Genomic DNA, 23,060 nt, shown 5'->3' on the forward strand with positions numbered 1-23,060 from the left:
TAGTGATTTCCTTGATTAGCTTTATGACAAACACATGTGTAGGTGGAGGTAGGGAATGAGAAAAGAGATTGTGTTTACTTTAAACGCATTTGTCATGAATTTACTGCTTGGATAAACAAAACATAAAAGATTTCGATTCAGTAAAATCTTGGGCTATGTTTTCTGAAAGACATAATTTACAAGTACTAATTTAAATGTTATTTAGATAAAAAGCAAGTCAGATTTTGATTAATGTTTAATTCTATGACTGACTTTAAAATCTTTATATTTTTAATTTAAGAAGAATATGATCGGACTTAGATAACAAAAGAAAATTGTAACATTTACAGCATACACAAGCTTCTCTAGGGTAACTTTTTTTTTCCATGATAATCACTTTATTTCTCAAGGGAAATACCATTGACCTAACCTGTATGCTGATTGCTAGCTAGTAAAAATGGGAAACCATAACCAGGTAGAATGTGAGCACAGTAAGCACGTCTAACTAAAACTCAGTGTAAAAAAAAGATAAATAAAAACTGTGACTTTAAAGCTCCACAAGGGGGCTTCCCTAGGGGGCTTCCCTAGGGGGCTTCCCTAGGGGGCTTCCCTAGGGGGCTTCCCTGGTGGTGCAGTGGTTGAGAATCTGCCTACCAATGCAGGGGACACGGGTTCGAGCCCGGGTCTGGGAAGATACCACGTGCCGCGCAGCAACTGAGCCCGTGAGCCGCAACTACTGAGCCTGCGCGTCTGGAGCCTGTGCTCCACAACAAGAGAGGCCGCGATAGTGAGAGGCCCGCGGACCGTGATGAAGAGGGGCCCCCGCTCGCCGCAACTAGAGAAAGCCCTCGCACAGAAACGAAGACCCAACACAGCCAAAAAATAAATAAATAAATGAATAAAAATTTAAAAAAAAAAAAAAAGCTCCACAAGGTTTTGTACCTCACATGCTCTAATGGTGCAAGACGTGAAGAGTTGCAGGTCTAACCTAATTTTTATCTCCTTTTAGGACATTTTAGCATTTGTGAAATGAGAAGCTTGGAACAACATCCTAAGTCCCTTCTAGTCCTAAAATTCTGAGTCCATTCAATACATAGTAAGGACATTGGTACATACATGGCCAGACCGACTTCCTGGCAAAAGGGGAAGGTGAGCAAAATGCCTGGGTTACTCCTCCATCACGGCCCTTACAACAAGTCTGTTCTCCTCAAAGTTAGTCTCTAACTTGACAACCGGTAAATCTGATAAATGTTTGCTAGCAGTGAACTACATGAGACTTCTCCTGACAGTGTTTCTACAAGTTTCACATGCGTACTTTGATTCTATCTCCTGGAGCCCTTGGTCCCTCTCTCATTACCCTCTCATTATGTTGGCTAATACATGTTACTAAATTCAATATATATTCACCTCTCATCTTTTTCCACCTCTTGGCCCAATTTAACACAGCTGATCCTACTTTGCAAATGCCTTCATCTGGTTTTCTTCTCATATCTCAGGCCACTTCTTTAATCTAGTCATCAAAGGTTGGAATCACACAAGTCTGGGTCCTAGGCCTTCTTTTGAACTCTATATCTATGCTATTTTATATGGAAGCCACTAGCCCATGGGGCTGTTTAATAAACTTAATAGAATTTAAAAATTCAGTTCAATTGCCCTAGGCATTTCAAGGGCTCAAAACCCACAAGTGGTTCATGGCTATTGTATTGGGCCACACTGATACAGAATACTTCCAACATTCTATTGCAGTGTTGCTCTATTCCATCTTACTGAGTGACCGTATTCGTGCCCATGGTGTCAGGTACTATCATCTATTTGCAGAAAACCCTCACATTTGAACTCTCATACAAACTTCTTTTTTGAGCACAAGACCCATGTAGCCAAATGCTTTCTTAATTTTCCACTTGGATGTCTCAAAGCCCAAAATGCCCCAGACCAGATTTCTCATATTCATCTTCAAACCTAGCTTTAGAATGTTCTTCCTCACTAATGTCACTGCCATCTAACTCCAGGTGAACACGTTTGAAAACTCAAGTTATCCTTCATTTTCCCTCATTCCTTCAATCCGTTTCCAAGTTCTCTGAGTTACGTCTTAAGTACCATATCGCTCAAATTTTTCCCCTTCCTCATTTCCCTGCATCCCCCATAATCCAAACTCCTATAGCTTGATTAGTGGAGAAATCTCCCTGGATTTAAATCTTGGTTTTGGCTGAGTGACCTCAGACAAGTTTCTTAAACTCTTTTCCTTAATCAAGATTTTCATCTGTAAAAATAAGAATAATACTATGATGTTCTTCATAGTGTTGCTGTAAGAATTAAATAAGACTATGAACGTAGAGTTTAGCACAGTATACAGGACATAAATTCCCTATAAATGTTAGCTACTATTATTACTATCATCTCATGCCTAGATTACTGAAATTGTATCCCGTCTTTCCATACTTATTCTTGTTCCTCTCCAATCTTCTGCCCGCAATATAATAACTAGAGAGACTTTTAGTAAATGTAAATCTGATCATTTGTGCTCCCCACCCCAAATCTTCCTGGAAACCCATTTTATAGGTTTTACAGGGCTTTTAGAATAGACTCATCTTTTATTACTCTTGTCCCTTAATCCCTATTCTTTAACCAAACTGGCCATGTTCATTCCAAGAGGCCTGTTGCTCGCCATATTTCCCTTTTCTCAAACCCCTATGAAAGTTATAGTTTAATCCTAGTCATCCTTCAGACCTCACTGAAAAGTCACTTCCTCCCTAAGTTTGGTCCCTCTCTTTTGCATTCTCATTGTACCATATTCCTCTCTGTCCCAGAACTTCTCGGTTTGCAATCACATGTTTATGAGTGACTACTATTTGTTATTACTATACATTTCTTTGTTTCCTCCAACAGACATATCCGCTTGAGCTCATGATATTCCTCCAACACAAGCCTGCTCCATTCACCATCTTCTCCATCTCAGAAAATAGCAATACCATTCTTCCAGTTGCTCAGGCCCAAACTCTTGGATTCTCTTCAATACTCCACATCCATCAGTAAATTCTATTGCCGCCACTCCAGAGCGTGACCACTTTCCTCCCATTTCCACTGCTACGCACAGTGGTCAAAGCCACACCTTTACTTCCCGGATTGCAGCAATATCTCTTAACACATCCCCTTGCTTTTTTCTGTCATCACTGCTTACCCACTTGTGTATTTACAACAAGGCAGCTAGACTGATCCTTTATACATCATCAAATCATGTCATTCCTCTACTCAGACCCTCCAATAACTTGCCATTGCTAGGGACTGTACTGTGTCTCCCCAAAATCCTTATGTTGAAGCGCTAACCCATGTGACTGTATTGAAGATATTGCCTTTAATGAGGTGATTAACGTTAAATGAAGTCATAAGGGTGGAGCCCTGATCAGATAGAAATGATGCCCTATAGAAGAAGAGACATCACAGTTCCCTTTCTACCATGTGAGGACACAGTGAGAAGGCAGCCCAAGCTAATATACCATCCCACTCAGAGTAAAAGCCAAAGAGGTGCTATACATTCTGGACTGTCATGTCCCCAACCCCTAAACTCTCTGACCTTTGATTCTCCCCATCCCTTAAGCAGCTTCAGCCACATTGGCCTACATGCAATTCCATCAACATTTCGGGCATGCTCTCACCTTCAGGCCTTTGCTTTTCCTCTGCTTGGAACACTCTTTTCCCAAGTATTTGCATCACTCATTTCCGCACTCAAATGTCACCTTCTCACTGGGGTCATCTTATGAAAAATTTTACCACCTCCATCTTACACACATATCCCATTCCCCTTTCCTTAGCACTCACTACTAGCATGCTACATATTTTACCTATTTATCTTGTTTATTGCCTCTCTCGCTAGACTATGAGCTCCATGAGAGAAGGGACTGTCTGTTTTGCTCATTGCTATATCCCCGTAACACAGAGCACCTCATAGTAGGTGCTTACTATTTGTTTAGATCAATGAATGTTGAATACCCACAGCCACCAAATTAGCTCTGGAGCTAAAAGGTACCACACGCATCAGCTACTAAGGCAGCAATCTTGTAGTAGAAACTGTACTGCCTAAAGGACCACCTGCTTGTTCTGGCTTCTTCTAGTTTTCTGCTAATATTACTACAGCTCATGAGGGACTTTAAAAACTGTGGCTCCATGATCCAAGAGCGGTTCCTTCCTCTCTCTATCTTTACAACAGAGATAATAAACTAAGACGAAAAGTTGTGAATGTCAAATAAAATCACGGATAGTACAATTTTTTGAAAATTGCCTGGTTGCAGCTTTCTTGACGGTATTTCCAAACAGTTCCGCAAACTCTGCCTCTCTTTGATCATGCTTTCAGGATTCAGCAAAGGATGTGTTTATCCCCATAAATAAAATTAAAAATTACATAAATATCAATACAAAACTAAAAGACAAGTGATGGAAGAAGCCATTCATGGTTATCTGTTTATGTAGGGCTGTGGGTAGAATTTAGGTTAAAAATGGGATTCTACCGCTAAGAAAATTGCAAAGTAATTATATTCCCCTATTTTTTACAGAAGAGAAAATAGGCCTGCACAGGAGAAGTACCTTTCTGTTTTACTTGAAATAGCGGAAGTCTTCACAACTTAAACCACGTCGAAACTTCCCGGTTAGTGCTCCACAGTTAGTTATTGCTCTCAGTGTATTCATTTCTATGTTTTTTGCAAATGCCTCCAGTTAAAAATCGTCTTGAAACAATATGGTATCACAACTAGGCTCCCTTCTCACCTTCAAACATCACAGCTTTTAAAATGAAGGTGTCATAGGAAATGTGGACACACCCAATGCATCACGACTGGAATTAATATCTGGTTATGCAAATCTAACGCTGCCAGGCAGGTAAACACCTCAAAGGCAGCACAGAAGAAATCCTGCCTCCCTCTAGGTTCAGGCCTGGAGTGAGTGAGGGGAGTCGCGGCGGGCCGGAGCTCCGAGCAGGCCTCGCCGGGGCCGCGCCTCCCCGGGGGGCGCACCTTGCCCGCAACTCCGGAAGCACCTGCGGTCCGGACGGGAAACCCCCGGCATCACACGCAGGAGCTCAGGGCCGCCCGCCGCTCCTGCATCGCCTCGGGTACCACGTGCCGCAGGGGAAGCGGCCCGGTAGCCCTGCAGCATCTCGCGAGATCTCGCCGGCTCGGCCCCGTATTGAGAGCTTAGAACTTAAAAAAAAAAAAAAGGAAAAAAAAAGCAAGCGGGCGACTGCCTCCGGAGCCGCCGCCGGAGCATCAGCAATCGGCGTGAGCCGAGGCAGGGCCCGCGCGCCCCTTCTCTGGCCGGGTGGGCCGGGCACCGTCCGCAGCCTGGTCTGCCGTGGCCTGTGCTGTCGGCCCACTGACGCGCTGCCCCAGGGGCGGGGAGAGAGGGAGGAGGCCGGGGGGCCCCCGCTCCTCTTCGCCGCAGAGCCGGGCGGGGGAAGGAGGTGGGGGGGTGGGAGGAGGGCGACGGAAGAGGAGGTAGCGGCGCAGAGATCTTCCCGGCGACGGCGGCGAGGCGGCGCTTGGCCGCTCCCGGATCGCGTTGCTCATGCTGCCCGAGGCCCGGCGTGGACGGGCCGGACGGGATCCCTGAGTGGGGTAGCGCAGGAGCCGGGATTGGCCGAGAGCCGAGGGAGCCTCCGCCGCGCGCCACTGCGGGACCGCGGGTGGGCGGGCTGAGGGGCGGAGGAGCCGCGGGCCCCGCCTCCCGCGTGCTGCAGCGGGAGCCACCACCGCCTTGGCCCCGCCGAGGCTTTAAACAGCGGGGCCCGCCCCGCGCCTGCCGCACTCGCGCGCAGACTCGGCTGCCGGAGGCGTTCGTGCTGGCCCGGGCCGGGCTAGCGGCGGCGCGTGCGCGGCTTGGAGAGCGACTCCCTCACCTGGCGTTGCGGCAGCAACCACCGCCGGCCGGGGGCGCGGAGGGTGTGCAGCCCGCCAGGTCCGCCAGGCTCTCCGGGTCCGCCGAGCCTCGGGCGGCGATGGAGCCGGGGCCCACGGCGCCCTCCTCCGGCGCCGCGAGGCTGGCGGGGGTCGGGGAGATGCCTCCAGCCGCCGCGCTGGCCGCCGCTGGGATGGACCTGCCCGGCACGGCCGTGCCCTTGGTGCCGGAGGATGCTGCGACTGCGAGCCGGGGCGGCGGCGGGGTCCGCGGGGAGGGCGCCGCGGCGGCCGGTGACGGGCTGGGCAGACCCCTGGGGCCCACCCCGAGCCAGAGCCGCTTCCAGGTGGATCTGGTTTCCGAGAATGCCGGGCGGGCGGCTGCGGCGGCGGCGGCGGCGGCGGTTAACGCTGGGGCGGGGGCCAAGGAGACCCCCGCGGACGGGAAAGCCAGCGGCGAAAGCGGGCTAGCCAAGGGCAGCGAGGAAGCCAAGGGCCGCTTCCGCGTGAACTTCGTGGACCCGGCTGCCTCTTCTTCGGCAGACGAGAGCATGTCGGATGCAGTGGGGATCGGAGGCGACGGGCCCAACGTGAACTTCCAGAACGGCGGGGACACAGTGCTGAGCGAGGGGAGCAGCCTGCACTCGGGCGGCGGCGGCGGCGGCAGTGGGCACCACCAGCACTACTACTATGACACCCACACCAACACCTACTACTTGCGCACCTTTGGCCACAACACTATGGACGCCGTGCCCAGGATCGACTACTACCGGCACACGGCAGCGCAGCTGGGCGAGAAGCTCCTCCGGCCCAGCCTGGCGGAGCTCCACGATGAGCTAGAAAAGGTGAGCTCTCCCGGCCCTCTCTGCAGCCCTCTCGCCAGCCCCCACTCCTCCCCAGCCGCTGGTCCGCGCTGACCGCGGGATGTAGCTGCCGGCTCTCCTCTGGTGAGGCGGCGTGAATGGACGTGCACGACTCGCTGGCATCTCTGGATTCAGCTGTCAAGGGTGGAATTGCAGAGGAATGTAACTTAATCTCTTAAAAGTTGGCAGCGGGTTAGGCTAGTTACGTGATACCGGAGAGGCTGCATTTAACAATCTCCCCCATCCAGTTATATATCTTGTGTATGCTTTTTTTTCCCTCACCCACGCTTAACAATTACCATCCCTCTGAATGACAGTTGTACTTTTAGGCCCCGAGAAGGGAATGTGCAGGAGGTTTAGGTGGTGAGGACGTTTCTCAGGAGGGAGTGGAGAGCACCTACCACCCGTGTCTTTTTTTAGAGGTTGTTGTTGTGTGGGTTATGTACACCCGTTAGGGGTCCCAAGAGTGGGAACATTAGTATTTGAAGGGAAAATCTTAGCAGGGTGTGTTTGTGGTGTATGAATTATTAAAGCTCAATTCCTGCAATCTTGAATGTGCAAAGATATAGAAATCTTAAGTCTTGGGACAAGCTCTTCCTGATAATGGCATAAATCCACTTTTTATAATGTAAACCTTTTGGAAGAGGGTTACATCAAAAAGGCGGGGGGCAGAGTCTAAGAGAGAGGGAGAGAGAAATAGAATTGTTTTTTCTGTGGAGGATGTCCAGAAAGACCTTCTGGGGTCTTGTGTAAGTAGTTATACTTGGTGAACAGAAAACCATCCCTATAAACTCTATTGATTTCTGTAATTCTGTCTTTTATGGCCGCATACAACTTGTATTTTTTCAGGGTACAAAATCGTTCTTTTGAGATGACATTGATGCTTTTGAGATTTGATTAATAATTTTTTATGATTTGGGATTACTTGAAGTCTGCCTTTACAAGTGTATAATGAATACATTGATGGAATTTTGTGAATGCAGAGTTAGCACCATATAGGTTGACACGATCGAAGTGTTGGAAAGTTTAAATACAGAAAGTATGTAATTTCTTTTGGATATGATTATTTGACTTCATACAGTCATTTCATACAAGACTGTACTTGTCCCAGTGTTTGAAAATGTAACATTCATAACATTCATTGAAATAATTGCCGAGGTCCCAACCCTTACAGCTTATTGATTGTTTAAAAGCCTGACATCATTTAGCTTTGGGTAGTACTACTCCTTTCATTCTGTTATGGTATTTTGTCATATCAGAAGAAAAACGATTTTTAAAACACTTATTTTATTCATATTCCTGTAGTTTCTTTCAAAGCTATTATATTTTCCTTTCAAAACTCAAAATTCTCATGAAGCAGATTATATAGCTGGTAATTTCCTTTTTAGAGCATTTTTATTATTGAAAATATTATATAGATATTTTCAGATTTATTTCACCAAAGCCCTGTAGTTTAGTAGTAAAACAGTCTGTATTTACCCGTAAGTCTTAAAAGCTTTTTTTATTGAAGGATATTATATACCTTGATCTTGTATGCTTCCTAGGAAAGTTTTTGTTATTTTAAATTAAATTCTCTCAATAACAAAGCCCTTCCAGTTCTCCAAATTTTCAGGTTTATGTTTGGTGTTTTTGGTCAGTTCGCAGTATATAAAAAAGAACACCTGTATTGTTTAGATGTATAGTAGTTGAAGAAGTCACCTAGCTTCTCAGCCTCAGCTTCCTCACCTTTCAGAGTTATTTTGAAGATTAGGGGGAAAAAATGTATGCAAAGGCCCACGTTCAGCGCTTGCAAAATAACAGCTAGTATAGTTACCATTTCAATCTTATATTGGCCCTTAAGAAAATACATCGTTAAACTTTAGGACTTCAGTTTTAGATTCTCTTAATTTATGCATTTTTTCAGTGAATGTAGTATCTAAAATGTTATGTTCAGATTTTCATTTGTGCAGCATGTAGTGTAATGAATTCTTTGTAGTTTTTTACCTTTTACCATTTGGGCCCTTTATGGGCAGCGAAAAAGGTTTATTAGGTTAAATAAGCATAGAACCTCCTCTTGAAGATAATTTTGTTTAGAATTGAGCGAATGGATTAAAGAGATGTGTCATGTTAAGGAGTACAAATCTGGCTATAGATAAACCAATGTTGAAGGAGGGCAGGGGAGGGATGATAGTATAGGTTGGCTAGATTCCCAAAAGTTGTTCTTCACTTTTTAGATTGACTCTTACTCCTTAAAACCTTTTCTAATGCTTGTAGCTCTAGGTGAAATCATAATATTTAGAATTCTATAACATTTAATCTTAGTTCTTGATTGATTGTCATGTAGTCTCCTTGGGCCACTGAATGCTTGAATATCTACCATGGATCTAACTTTGTGCTAGGAACTATGGAAGAACAAAAGAAGTAGAAGAAAAGCACTCCAGAAACTTGTTGGGGGAAAGGACTATAGTGTCTTCTACGTGAATTCCTTTCTTTGCCCAGCACTATGACTTTTTAAAGTATTTTGCCTAGAATCCAACTGAAGGGGAATAGTTAAATAACCATGGTGCGTCTTGCTATATTATGCAGCCATTCTAGGGCTAGGACCCATGAGTTCTCCATTTATCGAATATTTACTGGGGAGAAGAGTTTGTTAGGTGTGGGCCACCTGGCTGTGGCACTGCGGGATGATGCGGTGATTAGCAAAACAGATACTGACTCTGTCATACTCTAGGCATACATTAACCAAATGGTTGCACAAATAACCTAGTTACAAACTTTTTTTTTTTCCAGTGCTATGAAAGAGAAGGGTTAGAATGCTGGTGAGGATATAATAGGACCTAATTTTAAGTGGGGTGGGTTGGGGAGGCCTTTTTTTTTTTTTTTTTTTAACTGTAATTAGATATTACCAAATAAAGTAATAAACAACTCTTAACTTAGAGTGCAAAATGAAAGCACCTTATTATTTTAAAGGTGCAAAAGCAAGAAAATACAGCATAAACTTATCCATTTTTAAACAGTCGTCTGTGTGATGGGTATACAAAGTATGACATTGAAGCTGAAACCTGAAGGCTAAGTTGATGATAGGGCAGAACAGTATTCCAGGCCAAAGGACCAAAATCTGTGAAGATAGTGAGATGAGAGAGTGGTATGTCCAAAGAACTATAAGGAGGCCAGTATGAGATTTTATTATAAAGGTAGTGGGAAGTTATTGAGTTTTGTGTGAGGTAGCAACATGGTCTGTTTTGTTTTGACACCTTTTGATTGCTGGATGGAGAAGGGTGAGAATGGAAGCAGCTTTTACTGTGGTCTCCTTACAGATAATAAGGATTGGGGGCAGAATGAGTGGGATGTAGGTGGATTGGATGTGGGAGTGAACGAGAAGCTGATTCCCAGCTTTTGGACTTGAGCAGCTGAATAGATGGTTGGTACTTTGCCTAAGATGGGAAAAGCTGGAGAAGGACTATAGATCGGGGAGGAAAGAAAGAATGCTTTTGAGTAGCCTGCAAGATATCTTAGTCCAAGAGTCATTTTGAGGGAGAAGGGGCAGAATATATTTTATATGTATATGAAATATATGTGTGTATGTGTATATACATATATATTTACATACATATGTACATGTATATATATTTATGTGTTTATCATCTAAAGTCATGCATGAAATTACTTGGGGAGAGTGGGTAAATACGAGAACAGAAACAGGGTCTGGGATTGGGCCTGGGGAATGTCTAAAGGTCTACGAGAGATTGTGGCAACACTAGCAAAGGAAGTTAAGAAGGAGCTGTTAGGCTGGTGAGAAATAGCCAGGAGAGCAGTGTCAGGGAAGCTGAGAGAAAAGTGTTTTAAAGAAGGCACAAAGTCTTCAGAGATATGCCAGTAATTGATTTTTTTTTTTAAAGTATTTCAAAGAATATAACCGAAGTAGTGATTCTTGCCCCTACAAGAAGAAAGTAAAAAGTGGGGGGTAAACAAATAAGTGTTTGATAGACAACTTCAACATGTATGATGGAAAGCATGATTATCAAATGTGGAAAAGTATGTGGTGGAGAATCCATAATAGCTCCTACTGGATTAGAAGCAGTTTTAAAGTAGTTTGAAAAGATTGCATTACCATTGCAGAGTTGTCCGTAGGCCAAGGTTTGGAGCCTTTTGCTGGTGGTATGTCAAATCTTTGTATGTGGCCTCTCTCTTTTAGCCTCTCTCATTAATAAAAAGGGAAAGGTCAAGGGAACAGCTATATCAAGTGTCTTATGTTTCACTGAACTTGTTGGTTTTTTCATTTAATTCCTAAGAAATAAGTCTTATACACATTTTACTCATGATAAAATGGGGTCATAAAAAGTGAAGAAATTGCTTAATGCCACTCTCAACAGGAAGTGGTACAGCTGGCATTCACACCCAGGTTTTACTTATTAATGCCAGGACATAGTAGCTCCTCTTTCTTGTTATTTCTTCTTTCTCCCTATCCCCTGGACCTGCTCTGAGATGGCAGGGATGTTGAGGGGGACATGTTGGGGGTTGCCGACATCACTCTTCTATCTTGACCTCCTGAGAGTAGAATGGTTACATAACTGAGAGAAAAGAGGAGGAATTCTTGTGATAATGTAATTACTGACTAATATGACTGTCTCTTTCACTAGGATCTGAGCTGGTGTCTCATTCATCTCCAGACAGAGAATAGGTAGTTAATAAAGATTCGTTTATCGAGTGTATCAGGGTGGGCAGTTCCTCCCACTTAACAGGGACTTTAAAACACTAAACAAGTGTAGCTGCTGCTCTAAATGGGCTGTGCTGAGTCTTGGACAAGAAATTCCACACACTACTAATCATGTCAGTACAGAGGTTGAGTCTTTGAAGGTCGCCCTGGGGGAACCAGAATGGGTCACATCCCTGGGGATAAGGAATAGAGTAGGTCCAGGAATGAGTAAAGGTGGGACCTTGATCAGAAATATTTGTTCAGGGCACAAACTTGCACTGTTTCACAATTTTGCCAGGGGCCCCACCCTCTAAACCCATGACACCAGAGCTGAAGTCTGATTTACCTGTAAGACTGTACACATTCTCCAAGTATATACCAACTAACTGCCTGGGGAGAAGGAAAGATAAATTTGGGGATTTAAAATCTGGCAAAAAAATCTGTACGCTGCTATCGTAATCAGTGTCTTCTCTATGTGTGTTTGTGTTCATAGTCACATTCCCAATCTTGTTAGGCCAGAATTTGAAGGACCAAAAGAGCGTTTCTAGGTTCTTATGTACTGAGTGTGTTTGTTTTCACTAATTTTTGATTACATGTTTCATACGTGTTTGTAACGTCTGTAGCACTAATCGAATTGGCTCCATGCTGAAGTGAAATGAATATGAATTGAGTTATTCAACAAATCTTGATTGAGCATCAATAATAGCCCTGTTCTGAGTGCTGGGGTTACAGCAGTGAGCACAACAGAATTGTGGAGCTTTCATTCTAGCAGTAGGAGAGAGTAAACAGATAGGTCAGATGTAACTGCCGTGAGGAAACCGAAAGGTGGATAGATGCTGATAGCTGGGGTGGTGTTATTCTGGGGGAGTTGGAGAAGCCCACTCTGGTACATGAGCAGACACTAGACGGGACTGAAAGATCAGCCCATGAAAACACCTGAGGGGAAGAACACTAGGCAGAGGACTGCAAACACCAAGACCTTGAGATGGCAGTGTGCCTGCGGTATGCTTGGCATGACTGAGAAACAAGAGGGCCAGCAAGACTGGAGTGGCTAGCAGGAGAGTCATAGGCGAGGAGGTTAGAGCAATAGTGAAAAACAAACAGTGTAGAACTTGGTAGATCGTGATGAAGACTTGGGGTTTTACCCTGAGTGATGTAGGGAATCATGGAGAGCTTTGAGCACAGACTTGACATGACCTGACTTACATTTTTAAAACATCACTCTCATGCTGTGTGGAGAGTATCCTGTAAGGGGGTAAGAGTGGAAGCTGGGAAACAAGTTAGAAGCCTATTGCAGTGTTTTAGTTAAGATGATGATGACTTTTATGAAGGTGATAGTGTTTGATACAATGACAGGTGTTTAGATGCTGGATATGTTTAAAAGGTGGAATTGTTGGGATTTGGTGACTGTTTGGGTGGGGGGTTTTCCCCTGTTGAGAATGGAGTCGATATTTATGAAGAGGTGGGAGACTGGGAAGAGCAAGTTTGGGAGGTGGACTCGAGTTGGGTTTCATTCTACAAATTAGTTCTACAATGGGGAAAACACTTATAAAATTGCAGCTACTGGTTTGTGAAATAATAGAACCTAAGAAAATGGGTTTTAATTTGTAATATAAAAATGTGCTTTTATGCTACAAATTTCAGGTAAAACCATGAGAACCGGTAGTTTTTCAAATAGAGTATAAAGGGGTGGGGAACTAGTGGGTTGACTCCACAAAGTGAGAGAGTGAGGAATGGACAAGGAAAACTACTTAAATACTGAAGTTAAAAATATATCAATGGTTTCTCATTAAATATGAAATTTATCATCTGCCATTAGATTTATGATTCTTCCATTTTTCACTAGAACCTGTAATAGTGCTTTCTTAAAGCTATTATGAAAAACTTGGAGCCCATGGAGGACTTGGGATTTCTGATTAGAAGAAGGGGGAAGTCTGAAAGGCAAACATAGCTTAGTGGAATCTTGTCTCTCTGCAGAAGCTGATTGTGGCTGGTGTAGTCATAGTACCCTTGGGCTCAGAAATTTCTCTGCCTTAAGTTTTCACTATGCTGTTCCTGAACACTGACAAATTAGCTATTCATCTAGGGTAAGAATACTAGAAACCTCTGGATGGTTCTTTGTTGGGCTGGTATGAATTGGTTCCTTCAATGATGTAGCTTCTAACAGAGTTTAGTGTGCGAGTCACTTTGGAGCTTTTTTGCGGGTAGGTAGCTTGGTAGAGCAGGCTTTATTGTACTCCAGTGGAGGAAGACTTAAAGGACCTATGAGGACCCTGATCATCTGCTGTAGCATGACTTTTACCCCATCGTTTCACCTAAATAGTTTTTTATTTATTTATTTATTTTGTTTATTTATTTTTGACTGCATTGGGTCTTCGTTGCTGTGCGCGGGCTTTCTCTAGTTGCGGAGACCGGGGACTACTCTTCTTTGTGGTGTGCGGGCTTCTCATTGCGGTGGCTTCTCTTGTTGCGGAGCACGGGCTCTAGAACGCAGGCTCAGTAGTTGTGGCACATGGGCTCAGTAGTTGTGGCTCACGGGCTCCAGAGCGCAGTCTCAGTAGTTGTGGCACACGGGCTTAGTTGCTCCGTGGCATGTGGGATCTTCCCAGACCAGGGCTTGAACCCGTGTTCCCTGCATTGGCAGGCAGATTCTTAACCACTGCACCACCAGGGAAGCCCCTCACCTAAATAGTTCTTATTAAAGTCACCAGTGACCTCCTCCATCCTTATCACCAATTCCAGCAAACCCTTTTTCTCAGCAGTATTCAACCTTCCAGCAGCATTTGATATTCTTTTGAAGTCTTCCTGATACTTCCTTGGCTTCTGTAACACCACTCTCTCCTTTAGTTTTCCTTCTTTCTCTCTGGCTCTTTCAGCCCAGTGTCTTCTGCGTTTTCCTTCGTCTCTAAACTGGCCATCCTCTAGGCTTGATTCTGGCTTTCCTTCTTCCTCTGCTGTCTTCTCTCTCTGTATATCCCCTGTCTATATCACCTGTAGGCTAATTGCTCCCCAAATTTTGTCTCCTACTGATACCCCGTTTGTGAGTTCTGGGCATCCAGAGCCTGCTGGACGTTTTTGCTTCCTTTCCAAAAGACACCCCACACTCACAAACTTAAGATTTTTCTTCCTCTGCCTCTGAAAACAAAACCACCAGGTCCTCTTCCAGTGTGCCCTGTGTCTCTGTGAATGGTACCACCATTCATCATATTGCACAAGTGAGAAAACTGAGTCATCCTTGACACTTTTTCTCACCTCTCTACATCCAGTTCATCACCAAGTTCTTTATATCACTTTTATTTCCTAAATATTATTTTCATCCTCACTGCTACCATCCTAGAGCAGTCTGTAGCATATCTCTCCAGTAGCCTTCTCTGCTTTCCCCTATTCACTATGCCCTCCTATTACTATTGTGCCTGGAGTGATCTTTTTAAAACAAAATTGATCATGTTATTCCTTGGCTTAAAATTAGCCCTGCATTGTCTAGCTCTGGCCTGCCTCTTCTTTAGTGTTTCAGTTTCTCAATGGCACAGTACTTCCTCTGGCCATAGTGCCTTTGTATGTAATACTGTCCATGAATTCTTCCTCCCTTCTCCCCCATACCACACTGATAACTTTTCAGTCTTAATATTTCACTTCAATCTTTATTTCCTGAGAGAGGAAACCTTTATCCTCCAGTCTAGGACAAACCTCTTTTCTCTTCTAGCCCTTATTTCAGTTAGTGGGAGTATGTTTGTTAAAGTGGTTGTTTGAGTAAACTTCAGTCGACTTCAAGCTCCATGAGAAGCAGACTATGTCTGTGACTGTTTATCATTATGTCCCTACTACATAGTAAACCCTCAATCAATACACGTTGAATAATAGAACTATTCTTTATAAATTATTGTAGTACAGAATAATCTTAAACTCTTTTATGTACCTTATATTGTCATCTAGAATCTCTAAAGGACATTTGACAGGCAGATGGCCCCAGTTTGCACATTTGGAATTTAAGACACAAAAGAACTAAGTAACCTGTCCAAAATCATAAGACCCGTAACTGGCAGAGCCACGGTTGGAACTTGCAGCAGCCATTTTGACTCCCAGTTGATGTTAATTCCAATGTCCTACAGTTTAATACTATGTAAGTTCTTGCTATTTTGGTTTTAATTCCCATGGCAGTTGTGTTTTAGTTCATTGAAGATAAAGTAGAAAATATTTGGACCCCTCAGTTTCACTGTATGGATAGATCTTTTCCCAACAGAAAAATATTTTTTAAAAAATTTAAGTATAACAAGGTTTCTTATAAATGGAATCAAAGTACGTTTTTTTTTTTTTTTAAATTTCTTCTGCTTTTCTTGTCTGTATCTCCCAAAAGTGTAATGTAAATGTTTAAATGTTCTAGGGTTGCACTTTTCAGTACTATAACCACTAGTCACATTTGGCTGTTAAACTAAATTTTTTTATTTCTTATTTTTTTAATATTTATTTATTTATTTATTATTTTTGGCTGCATTGGGTCTTAGTTGCAGCACACGGGATCTTTCATTGCAGCGTGCAGACTTCTCTCTAGTTGTGGTGCATGGGCTCCAGAGCACCGGCTCAGTAGTTGCGGTGCATGGGCTCCGGAGTGTGTGGGCTCTGTAGTTGTGGCGCACGGGCTCCGGAGTGTGTGGGCTCTGTAGTTGTGGCACGTGGGTTCCAGAGCACGTGGGCTCTGTAGTTGAGGCATGTGGGCTCTTTAGTTGTGGTGTGTGGGCTTAGTTGCCCTGCGGCATGTGGGATCTTAGTTCCCTGACCAGGGATTGAACCCATATCCCCTGCATTGGAAGGCAGATTCTTAACCACTGGACCGCCAGGGAAGTCCCTAAACTAAGTATAAATTAAAGTTAAAAATGCATTTACTTGAGCCAGATTTTAAGTGCTCAATACCCACATGTTGGCTAGTGGCTACCATACTGGACAGTGAAGATACAGAACATTTCCCTCATCACAGAGAAATCAGTTAGCCAGTGCTGTCAGGGGAAGTGATATTTAAAGGAACTTTTCCCTTCCCTCATTCCTCCTTTCTTGGATTTCTCCCTTCCTTTTCTTCCATGTTAAATAGTCACCACTAGTTTAAAATTATTAAACAGTCAAATTTTCTCTAATTTTGCTTGAGATCCTTCCGTAAATAAAGTTGTCTAAACATATTAGGCCCTCAATGAAACATTTGTTTTGAATCACTGGAATTTATCTCTTTCTGAGAATGGAGATCTTTAATATTGGAAAGGGTCTTTAATATTGGAAAGGCTGTGAAGAATTTCTTAATATTGTATAAAGTGTTAAGTTTCCAAAGCACTCTTAACTCATGTATCTGTATTTGGTCTTCAAATCTATCTTTGGAGGAGATGGGTTTTCAGAAGGTCTTAGAGTAGCAGTCATATTTTGCAAGGTTGTGGTTTGCCTAAGCACTTAACTAATACTTGGTAAGGCTGCATCTCTTTGAAACTAGCTCTTTGTCTCCCTTTTCTTTTGGACCAGTGATTCCCAAATTTCTAAAAGAATTACCTGGAGAAAAATTACAGATTCCTCTCTCCCAAAGAATATACATGCCATTTTAAAAAAGCTTTCCTGGTGATTCCCAGAGAGCCAGGTTTCAGAACCAATGTCCTAGACAGACTTTGGTTATCATTAATGACAGTAGTACGTAGCTGTGGGGTTTTTTGTTGCTTTGTTTGTTTGTTTTGATATGCTGATTGTCAGTTTTGAAACATCCTACTATAGGAACCTATCAAAAATCTGGATTTAACCCTTAGATAACTGTATAATGAATTGTATAATGTTACCAGTTATTCAACATCTGTCATGTTTCAGGAGCAGTCTGTAGTCTGTGCACAGTAATCTTCCAAACCAGTTAGTTTACAGATAGACAAACTCAGAGGCTAATAGCAACTTGCATAAGTCTCACAGCCAGTGAGTGGTAGATGCTGGATTTAAACATAGACATGTTAATGAAAGCTCACATGTGAGGTGCTAGGACAAATCCTGTAGGGAAGTCAGACACACAAGTACTAACTGGTAAGTCTGAATCCTGATGAGTTCACATGGAATAGCTGGAGTGAGATATTACCTCTCTTTTATAGAACCTAATGGTTTCAGACATAAATAATCAGGCTATACTATTTTAGAAGTTAAGCTTTATGATAAATTATTCTTAGTACTGGCTTACCTGTAAATTTCCAGAAATAATAGATTTGGCTTGTAGGACTTGAAAAATTATCGTTTCACCTATTTCAGTCCCAATTATTTGGCAGATTTGCTGATTAGAAACAAAGCTGATTCAGTAATTACGCAAAGCAGCAACAATAACAACAAAAAGGCCTCATTTAAAAGGGTTCAGCACACCTGCACTTGGGGACTACATAGTTAAACTTTATACACAGTTATAACAAATATGGCCTTCTGGTTTTTCAGAATGAGGGCAGATTAGAAGGGAAAATGAACACTGGCAGAGATGGATTCAAAGATGACCAGCATGTTATACAGATAAAAAATAAGAAAATCATAAAAAGCAGAAAATAGCAGTCTAGAATAGCTCTTGAGTAGACGCAGAGACAGGACCTGAGTTTTGGTTGTCACAGTATCTCCATCTAGCATAGTGCTGGCACAAAGTAACCATGGTGTTTTAAATCTCAATACAAAAAGAGTCAACCAACTACACATTTTTGGAAAATTTCAGTCTCATGTCATCCTAGAGTATCGCATTTTAAGAGGCTAAGTATTAGTCCTTTTCAGAACCAACACTTTAAAAATTTACTCCAAGGGTTTCATTGTACTTTGTTTATTTAAAACATTTATTACCGTATCATTATGAAGAGAAGATAATATAGGATGTTTGAAAAACAGAGAAAGTTAAAGACCTCAAATCCTTAACACTTTTGCATTTTTATATACATGTAAAAATTATGATTTTATATCCTACTCTTCCCACCTAGCATTAAATAACTAATCATAAGTAATCAGTTTCCTATGTCACCCATAGTAATCTTCTATTTAAGTGAATGTTTTTATGATACTCTCATACATGTACCATATGATACGTGTACCATAACTTGCATTTTCTCTGCAGACTCTTTAGTTCATTTACATTTATTGTGATTTGGCTGTTATTAGGCATGGTATTTTGCTATTTGTTGGTTTTCGTACCCGTTTTTGTTCCTCTCATCCTCTTTTCCTGCCATCTTCTATGCTAATCAGATCTTTTTTAATATCTATTTTAATTCTATTTACTTTCTTGTTATATATCTCTTTGCATTATTATTTCAGTGGTTGTTCCACTTACAGAGAATATTGAATTTTTCCAGCTAAAATATAGGAACCTTAAAACAGAATACTTTTCTTAGTACTTTGGTAATCATGTAAATTACAAACCCAGCAATACAGTGTTGTACTTTTTGTTTTCAACAAGAGTCCTACGACTTTTAAAAAAAGAGGAAAGAATGCTTATATGGTGTTTTATTTCCTTTTTTTTTTTTCTTCCATTTCTTCTTGTAGATCTGTGTTGCCATCTGATACTATTTCCCTTCCTTGAGTAGTTGTTGTAAGGGAGGTCAACTGGCAACAAAATTCTTTGTTTTTATTATCTGAAGATGTCTTTACTTCACTTTTGAAGGATAGTTTTGCTGGATGTCAGTTTCCTGGTTGCCAGGGTTTTCTTCTTTCAATGGTTTGAGTATGCACTTCCAGTGTCTTCTGCCCACCATTGTTTCTGATAAGAGCCATTAATCATACCATTGCTCATCTGTATATGATACATTGGTTTTCTGTGGTTGCTTTCAAGATATATTCTTTACCTTTGGCTTTCAGGAATTTGTACATAGGGGCTTTTCTCTTTGTGTGGATCCTTTTTGGGTTTAAATTTCTTGTATCTGTAAGTTAATGGGTTTCACTGCTTCCTCCAGCCATTTCCACTCTGCTGTTGAATCCATCTAATGAATTTTTAATTTTGATTTTCAGATTAAGAATCTCTAATTTTTAAAATATAGCTTCCATTGCTCTGTTGAGATTCCATCTGTTACTCACTGATAACCGTACTTACCTTTAGTCTTTTAATATATTCATTATATATATTTTGAAGTCTTTGTCTCCCATATCTAACATCTGGGCCCACTTGGAGTTAATGTCTAATGACTTTTTTTCTTGATTATGGGTTATATTTTCCTGTTCAGTAATATTTTGGGTTAAAGACTAGACTTGTATGTAGATAACACATTGTAGCAACTTTGGGTAGTTGTTTTTTTTCAGTATTCTCGTAAGGATTATTGTTTTTTGTTCTAACAGGTACTTAAGTTGCCTAGATTCAAACTGCACACTGAGTTCTCTTTCCCCACTATGCAGTACCTGATATCTCTGTTGTGTCCTGTGTTTTCAGCTGCTGCTTTTTTAGCCTGTCTCTTTGGGGGTGTGTGTGTGTGTGTGTGTATGTGTGTGGTGCAGATCCTCCCCTGTACCTGTGTGATTTAGTGGTCACCTGAGATTTGGGGCTTACCCTCGCTATCATTCTGTTTTTTTATCTAGAGATTCCCACTTAATTTCTAGTTCCTCTTTTGGCTCTTGGGCTCTCTTTTCTAATATTTCAAGCTAGGAAGGCTTCACTTTAAGCCATCCAAGTTACACACACTTGGGGAAGTGCTCTCAGTTGAAAAAGAAAGCAAACTCAGTGCAGCTGTATCTATCTAAGAGTATTTCCTTTCTGGTCTTTGCTTTTTTTCAATCTGTCCTAGTTTTTATTCCATACATAGATAGTTTAGCTGTCAGTCAGGGGTTTAAATCTTGGCGTTTCCGCTTAATGCTTGTGTGACCTTCAGAAAAAGAACTTGCCACTTCAGATTCTCAGTTTCCTTCTACAGAAAATGGGAAAGATGATAATTCATAGTGAGAAATAGCACATATTCATGTGAGAAATACATGAACTACCAAGTGCATACCATGTGCTAAATGTAGTTTTTGTTATCGTGTGTTTCTCCATGTATATTGCTTTTCTAATACTTTACCCATTTAGGATATTGTAAGTCATATATTTATATCTTTGACAACTTTTGGTTCTCCTTATTTTAAAAATAAAACAATTTGAAATGTAAATGACACAGTTATACCTTCCAGTATCACTTAATAATATAAGTTTTCTGGTAACTTGAATTAAAATGTTTTTAAGCTATTTGTTGACATTAGCAAGTTGTGTGGGATTTGAAATAATGTATAAATTATGCTATGCATAATGCATTTTGTTGTAACTCAGTCTTGAACATGATAGGCTAGGTAGAGGACTGAATTCTTTGACTGCAATCAGCAGTTCTGACTTGGTTCATTGTAAAGTCACATGGTCACAGCATCCACTTTTATCTGTGGCACTTGAGTTTTGAGCTTTGCATTAATGCCACTGGATATTAATAGACCATTGTTAACCAGAGCAGATTGGATTCCTGTAAAACAATACTTTGTTTTGAGAGCACAGTCTGTATAGGGAGCATTACACTGAATACACCAATCACCGACAGCACGGATAGGAAATGTTGGTAGCTTTGGGGTGATATAATTGGCTAGTACTTAATGAAAAAATGGTTAGAATTAGCCCAGCCACTTTGGCATCTAAATTTGCATATGTATGCATCCATTTTTAATTACTGATTTGGCTTTGTTTCATAATATTAATTTAACACTTTAGCTTACTTTGGTATTAAGAAGATGCTATTAAACTGTATGAGAAATTTTTATCTAAAGTATCCTGATGGATACTTTAGTTCAGAAGTTTGTTTTTAGGATCTAAATACCATTTTTTGGTGAACTTTCACTTTTTTGAAGTGTAATTTTGGGTTTTTTTTAAATCAATAATAAGCTGCTTGTAAAGAAAGCAGTGAATTCTTTTATACTAACTGTGCCCTGAAATGAAGATTCCCCACTCCTCTGGCTGTCAGTAACAGTGATTTAATTTGCTTAAATAAAGCTAGGCCCAGAAGTTTTGCTTTTGTTCTCCTACTGTGCAATCTAATATTAACCCTAGCTTGTGTTGCTATGATGTGCTTATCAGTTGCCACCAAAGCAAACAGCACAGGGAGGAAGTTCTCATTTATTAAACACATTTTTTTTAAGTTATTTATTTATTTATTTATTTATGACTGTGTTGGGTCTTCGTTTCTGTGCGAGGGCTTTCTCTAGTTGTGGCAAGCGGGGGCCACTCTTCATCGCGGTGCGTGGGCCTCTCACTGTCGCGGCCTCTCTTGTTGCGGAGCACAGGCTCCAGACGCGCAGGCTCAGTAGTTGTGGCTCACGGGCCTAGTTGCTCCGCGGCATGTGGGATCCTCCCAGACCAGGGCTCGAACCCGTGTCCTCTGCATTGGCAGGCAGATTCTCAACCACTGCGCCACCAGGGAAGCCCTAAACACATTTTTAGCACTAGTGAAGTTACAAAAGATTTCTAGTAGTGTGATCATTGGTCCTCAAAGCCAGGTTCTTCACACTATATCCTATTGACTTGTTGATGGTGTAGGTAATAAATCTTTTACCACCATTCAGAATGGAGATGCCATATTTCTATGTATTGGTCAGTGTTTTTGTTTATTCTTCCAGAGGTAATCTTAAACTGCCAGTATTTTAGGAAGCAGTGTAGTAGAGTCTAGATTAATAATGTTTTGCAGTACTTATTTTTGTGTATTTGTTCAACATCCAGTTATTTAAACTCACCCCATGGGCAGTTGAAATAATCACTTTTTTGTTGTTTATAATAATAGCCAAAATTTATCAACCACTTACCCTGTTAATGTCAGACAATGTACCAAGCAGTTAATACATTTTCTTTTTTAATCTTTTAAAGTCTTTTTATTTTGTGTTTTTAGACATTTTCCCTATGGTTTTATTTATTTATTTATTTATTTTTAAATTTTTATTTTATTTTTGGCTGTGTTGGGTCTTTGTTACTGCGTAGGCTTTCTCTAGTTGCAGCGAGCGGGGGCTACTCTTTGTTGCGGTGCGCAGGCTTCTCATTGCAGTGTTCTCTCTTGTTGCGGAGCTCGGGCTCTAGGCACACGGGCTTCAGTAGTTGTGGCTCGTGGGCTCCAGAGCACAGGCTCAGTAGTTGTGGCGCATGGGGCTTAGTTGCTCCACGGCATGTGGGATCTTCCCGGACCAGGGCTCGAACCCGTGTCCCCTGCAGTGGCAGGCATATTCTTAACCACTGCGCCACCAGGGAAGCCCTAAAGGTCTTTTTAGAATTGTGGTATATAGCAGAGAAAAAAAATGTAAAGCCTAAATGCATAACTTAATCAAGTGATCACCACCCAGATCAAGGAATAGAACATTGCTGGCACTCCAGAAACCCTCTGTGCACCCCATTCTGATCTCCCTGTGCCAAAAGTAGCCACTGTCCTGACTTAATGGTGATCATTTATTTGGGTCTGGGTCTTGGTATTTTGTTTGTTTGTTTGTTTTTGTCACCTTTATGTATTCTGGAAGACCATTAGTCTAGTTTTGCCTGCTTTAAAACTTTATATGGAATCATACAGTGCTTTTTTTATCTGTCATCTTTTGCTCACTGTTATGTTTGTGTATATTTATAATTCATTCATTTGTATTGCTAACTATCTTCCATTATATGAAATGCTACAATTCTGTAGTTGTGGATGTTTGAGACTGTTTCTGGTCCTTGGC

General features: G+C 41.7%; 1 protein-coding gene across 2 annotated transcripts in view; it reads left to right on the plus strand.

Annotated features, from left to right (window-relative positions):
• Nucleotides 1-670: 670 nt before the first annotated feature.
• The window catches only part of SLC12A2 (solute carrier family 12 member 2), a 115,088-nt gene continuing 92,698 nt past the window's right edge, over nucleotides 671-23,060 (plus strand). Inside the window, exon 1 of one of the 2 annotated variants that reach the window (XM_082380695.1) lies at nucleotides 671-6,706. In XM_082380695.1, coding sequence (XP_082236821.1) covers nucleotides 5,963-6,706 — 744 coding nt within the window. In that variant the 5' untranslated portion in view covers nucleotides 671-5,962. The remainder of the gene's footprint in view (nucleotides 6,707-23,060) is intronic. The other variant, XM_082380696.1, reaches the window with a different exon arrangement.

Source organism: Balaenoptera borealis (assembly GCF_965194805.1).
Source record: "Balaenoptera borealis genome assembly, chromosome: 2".
NCBI classification, from domain to species: Eukaryota; Metazoa; Chordata; class Mammalia; order Artiodactyla; family Balaenopteridae; genus Balaenoptera; species Balaenoptera borealis.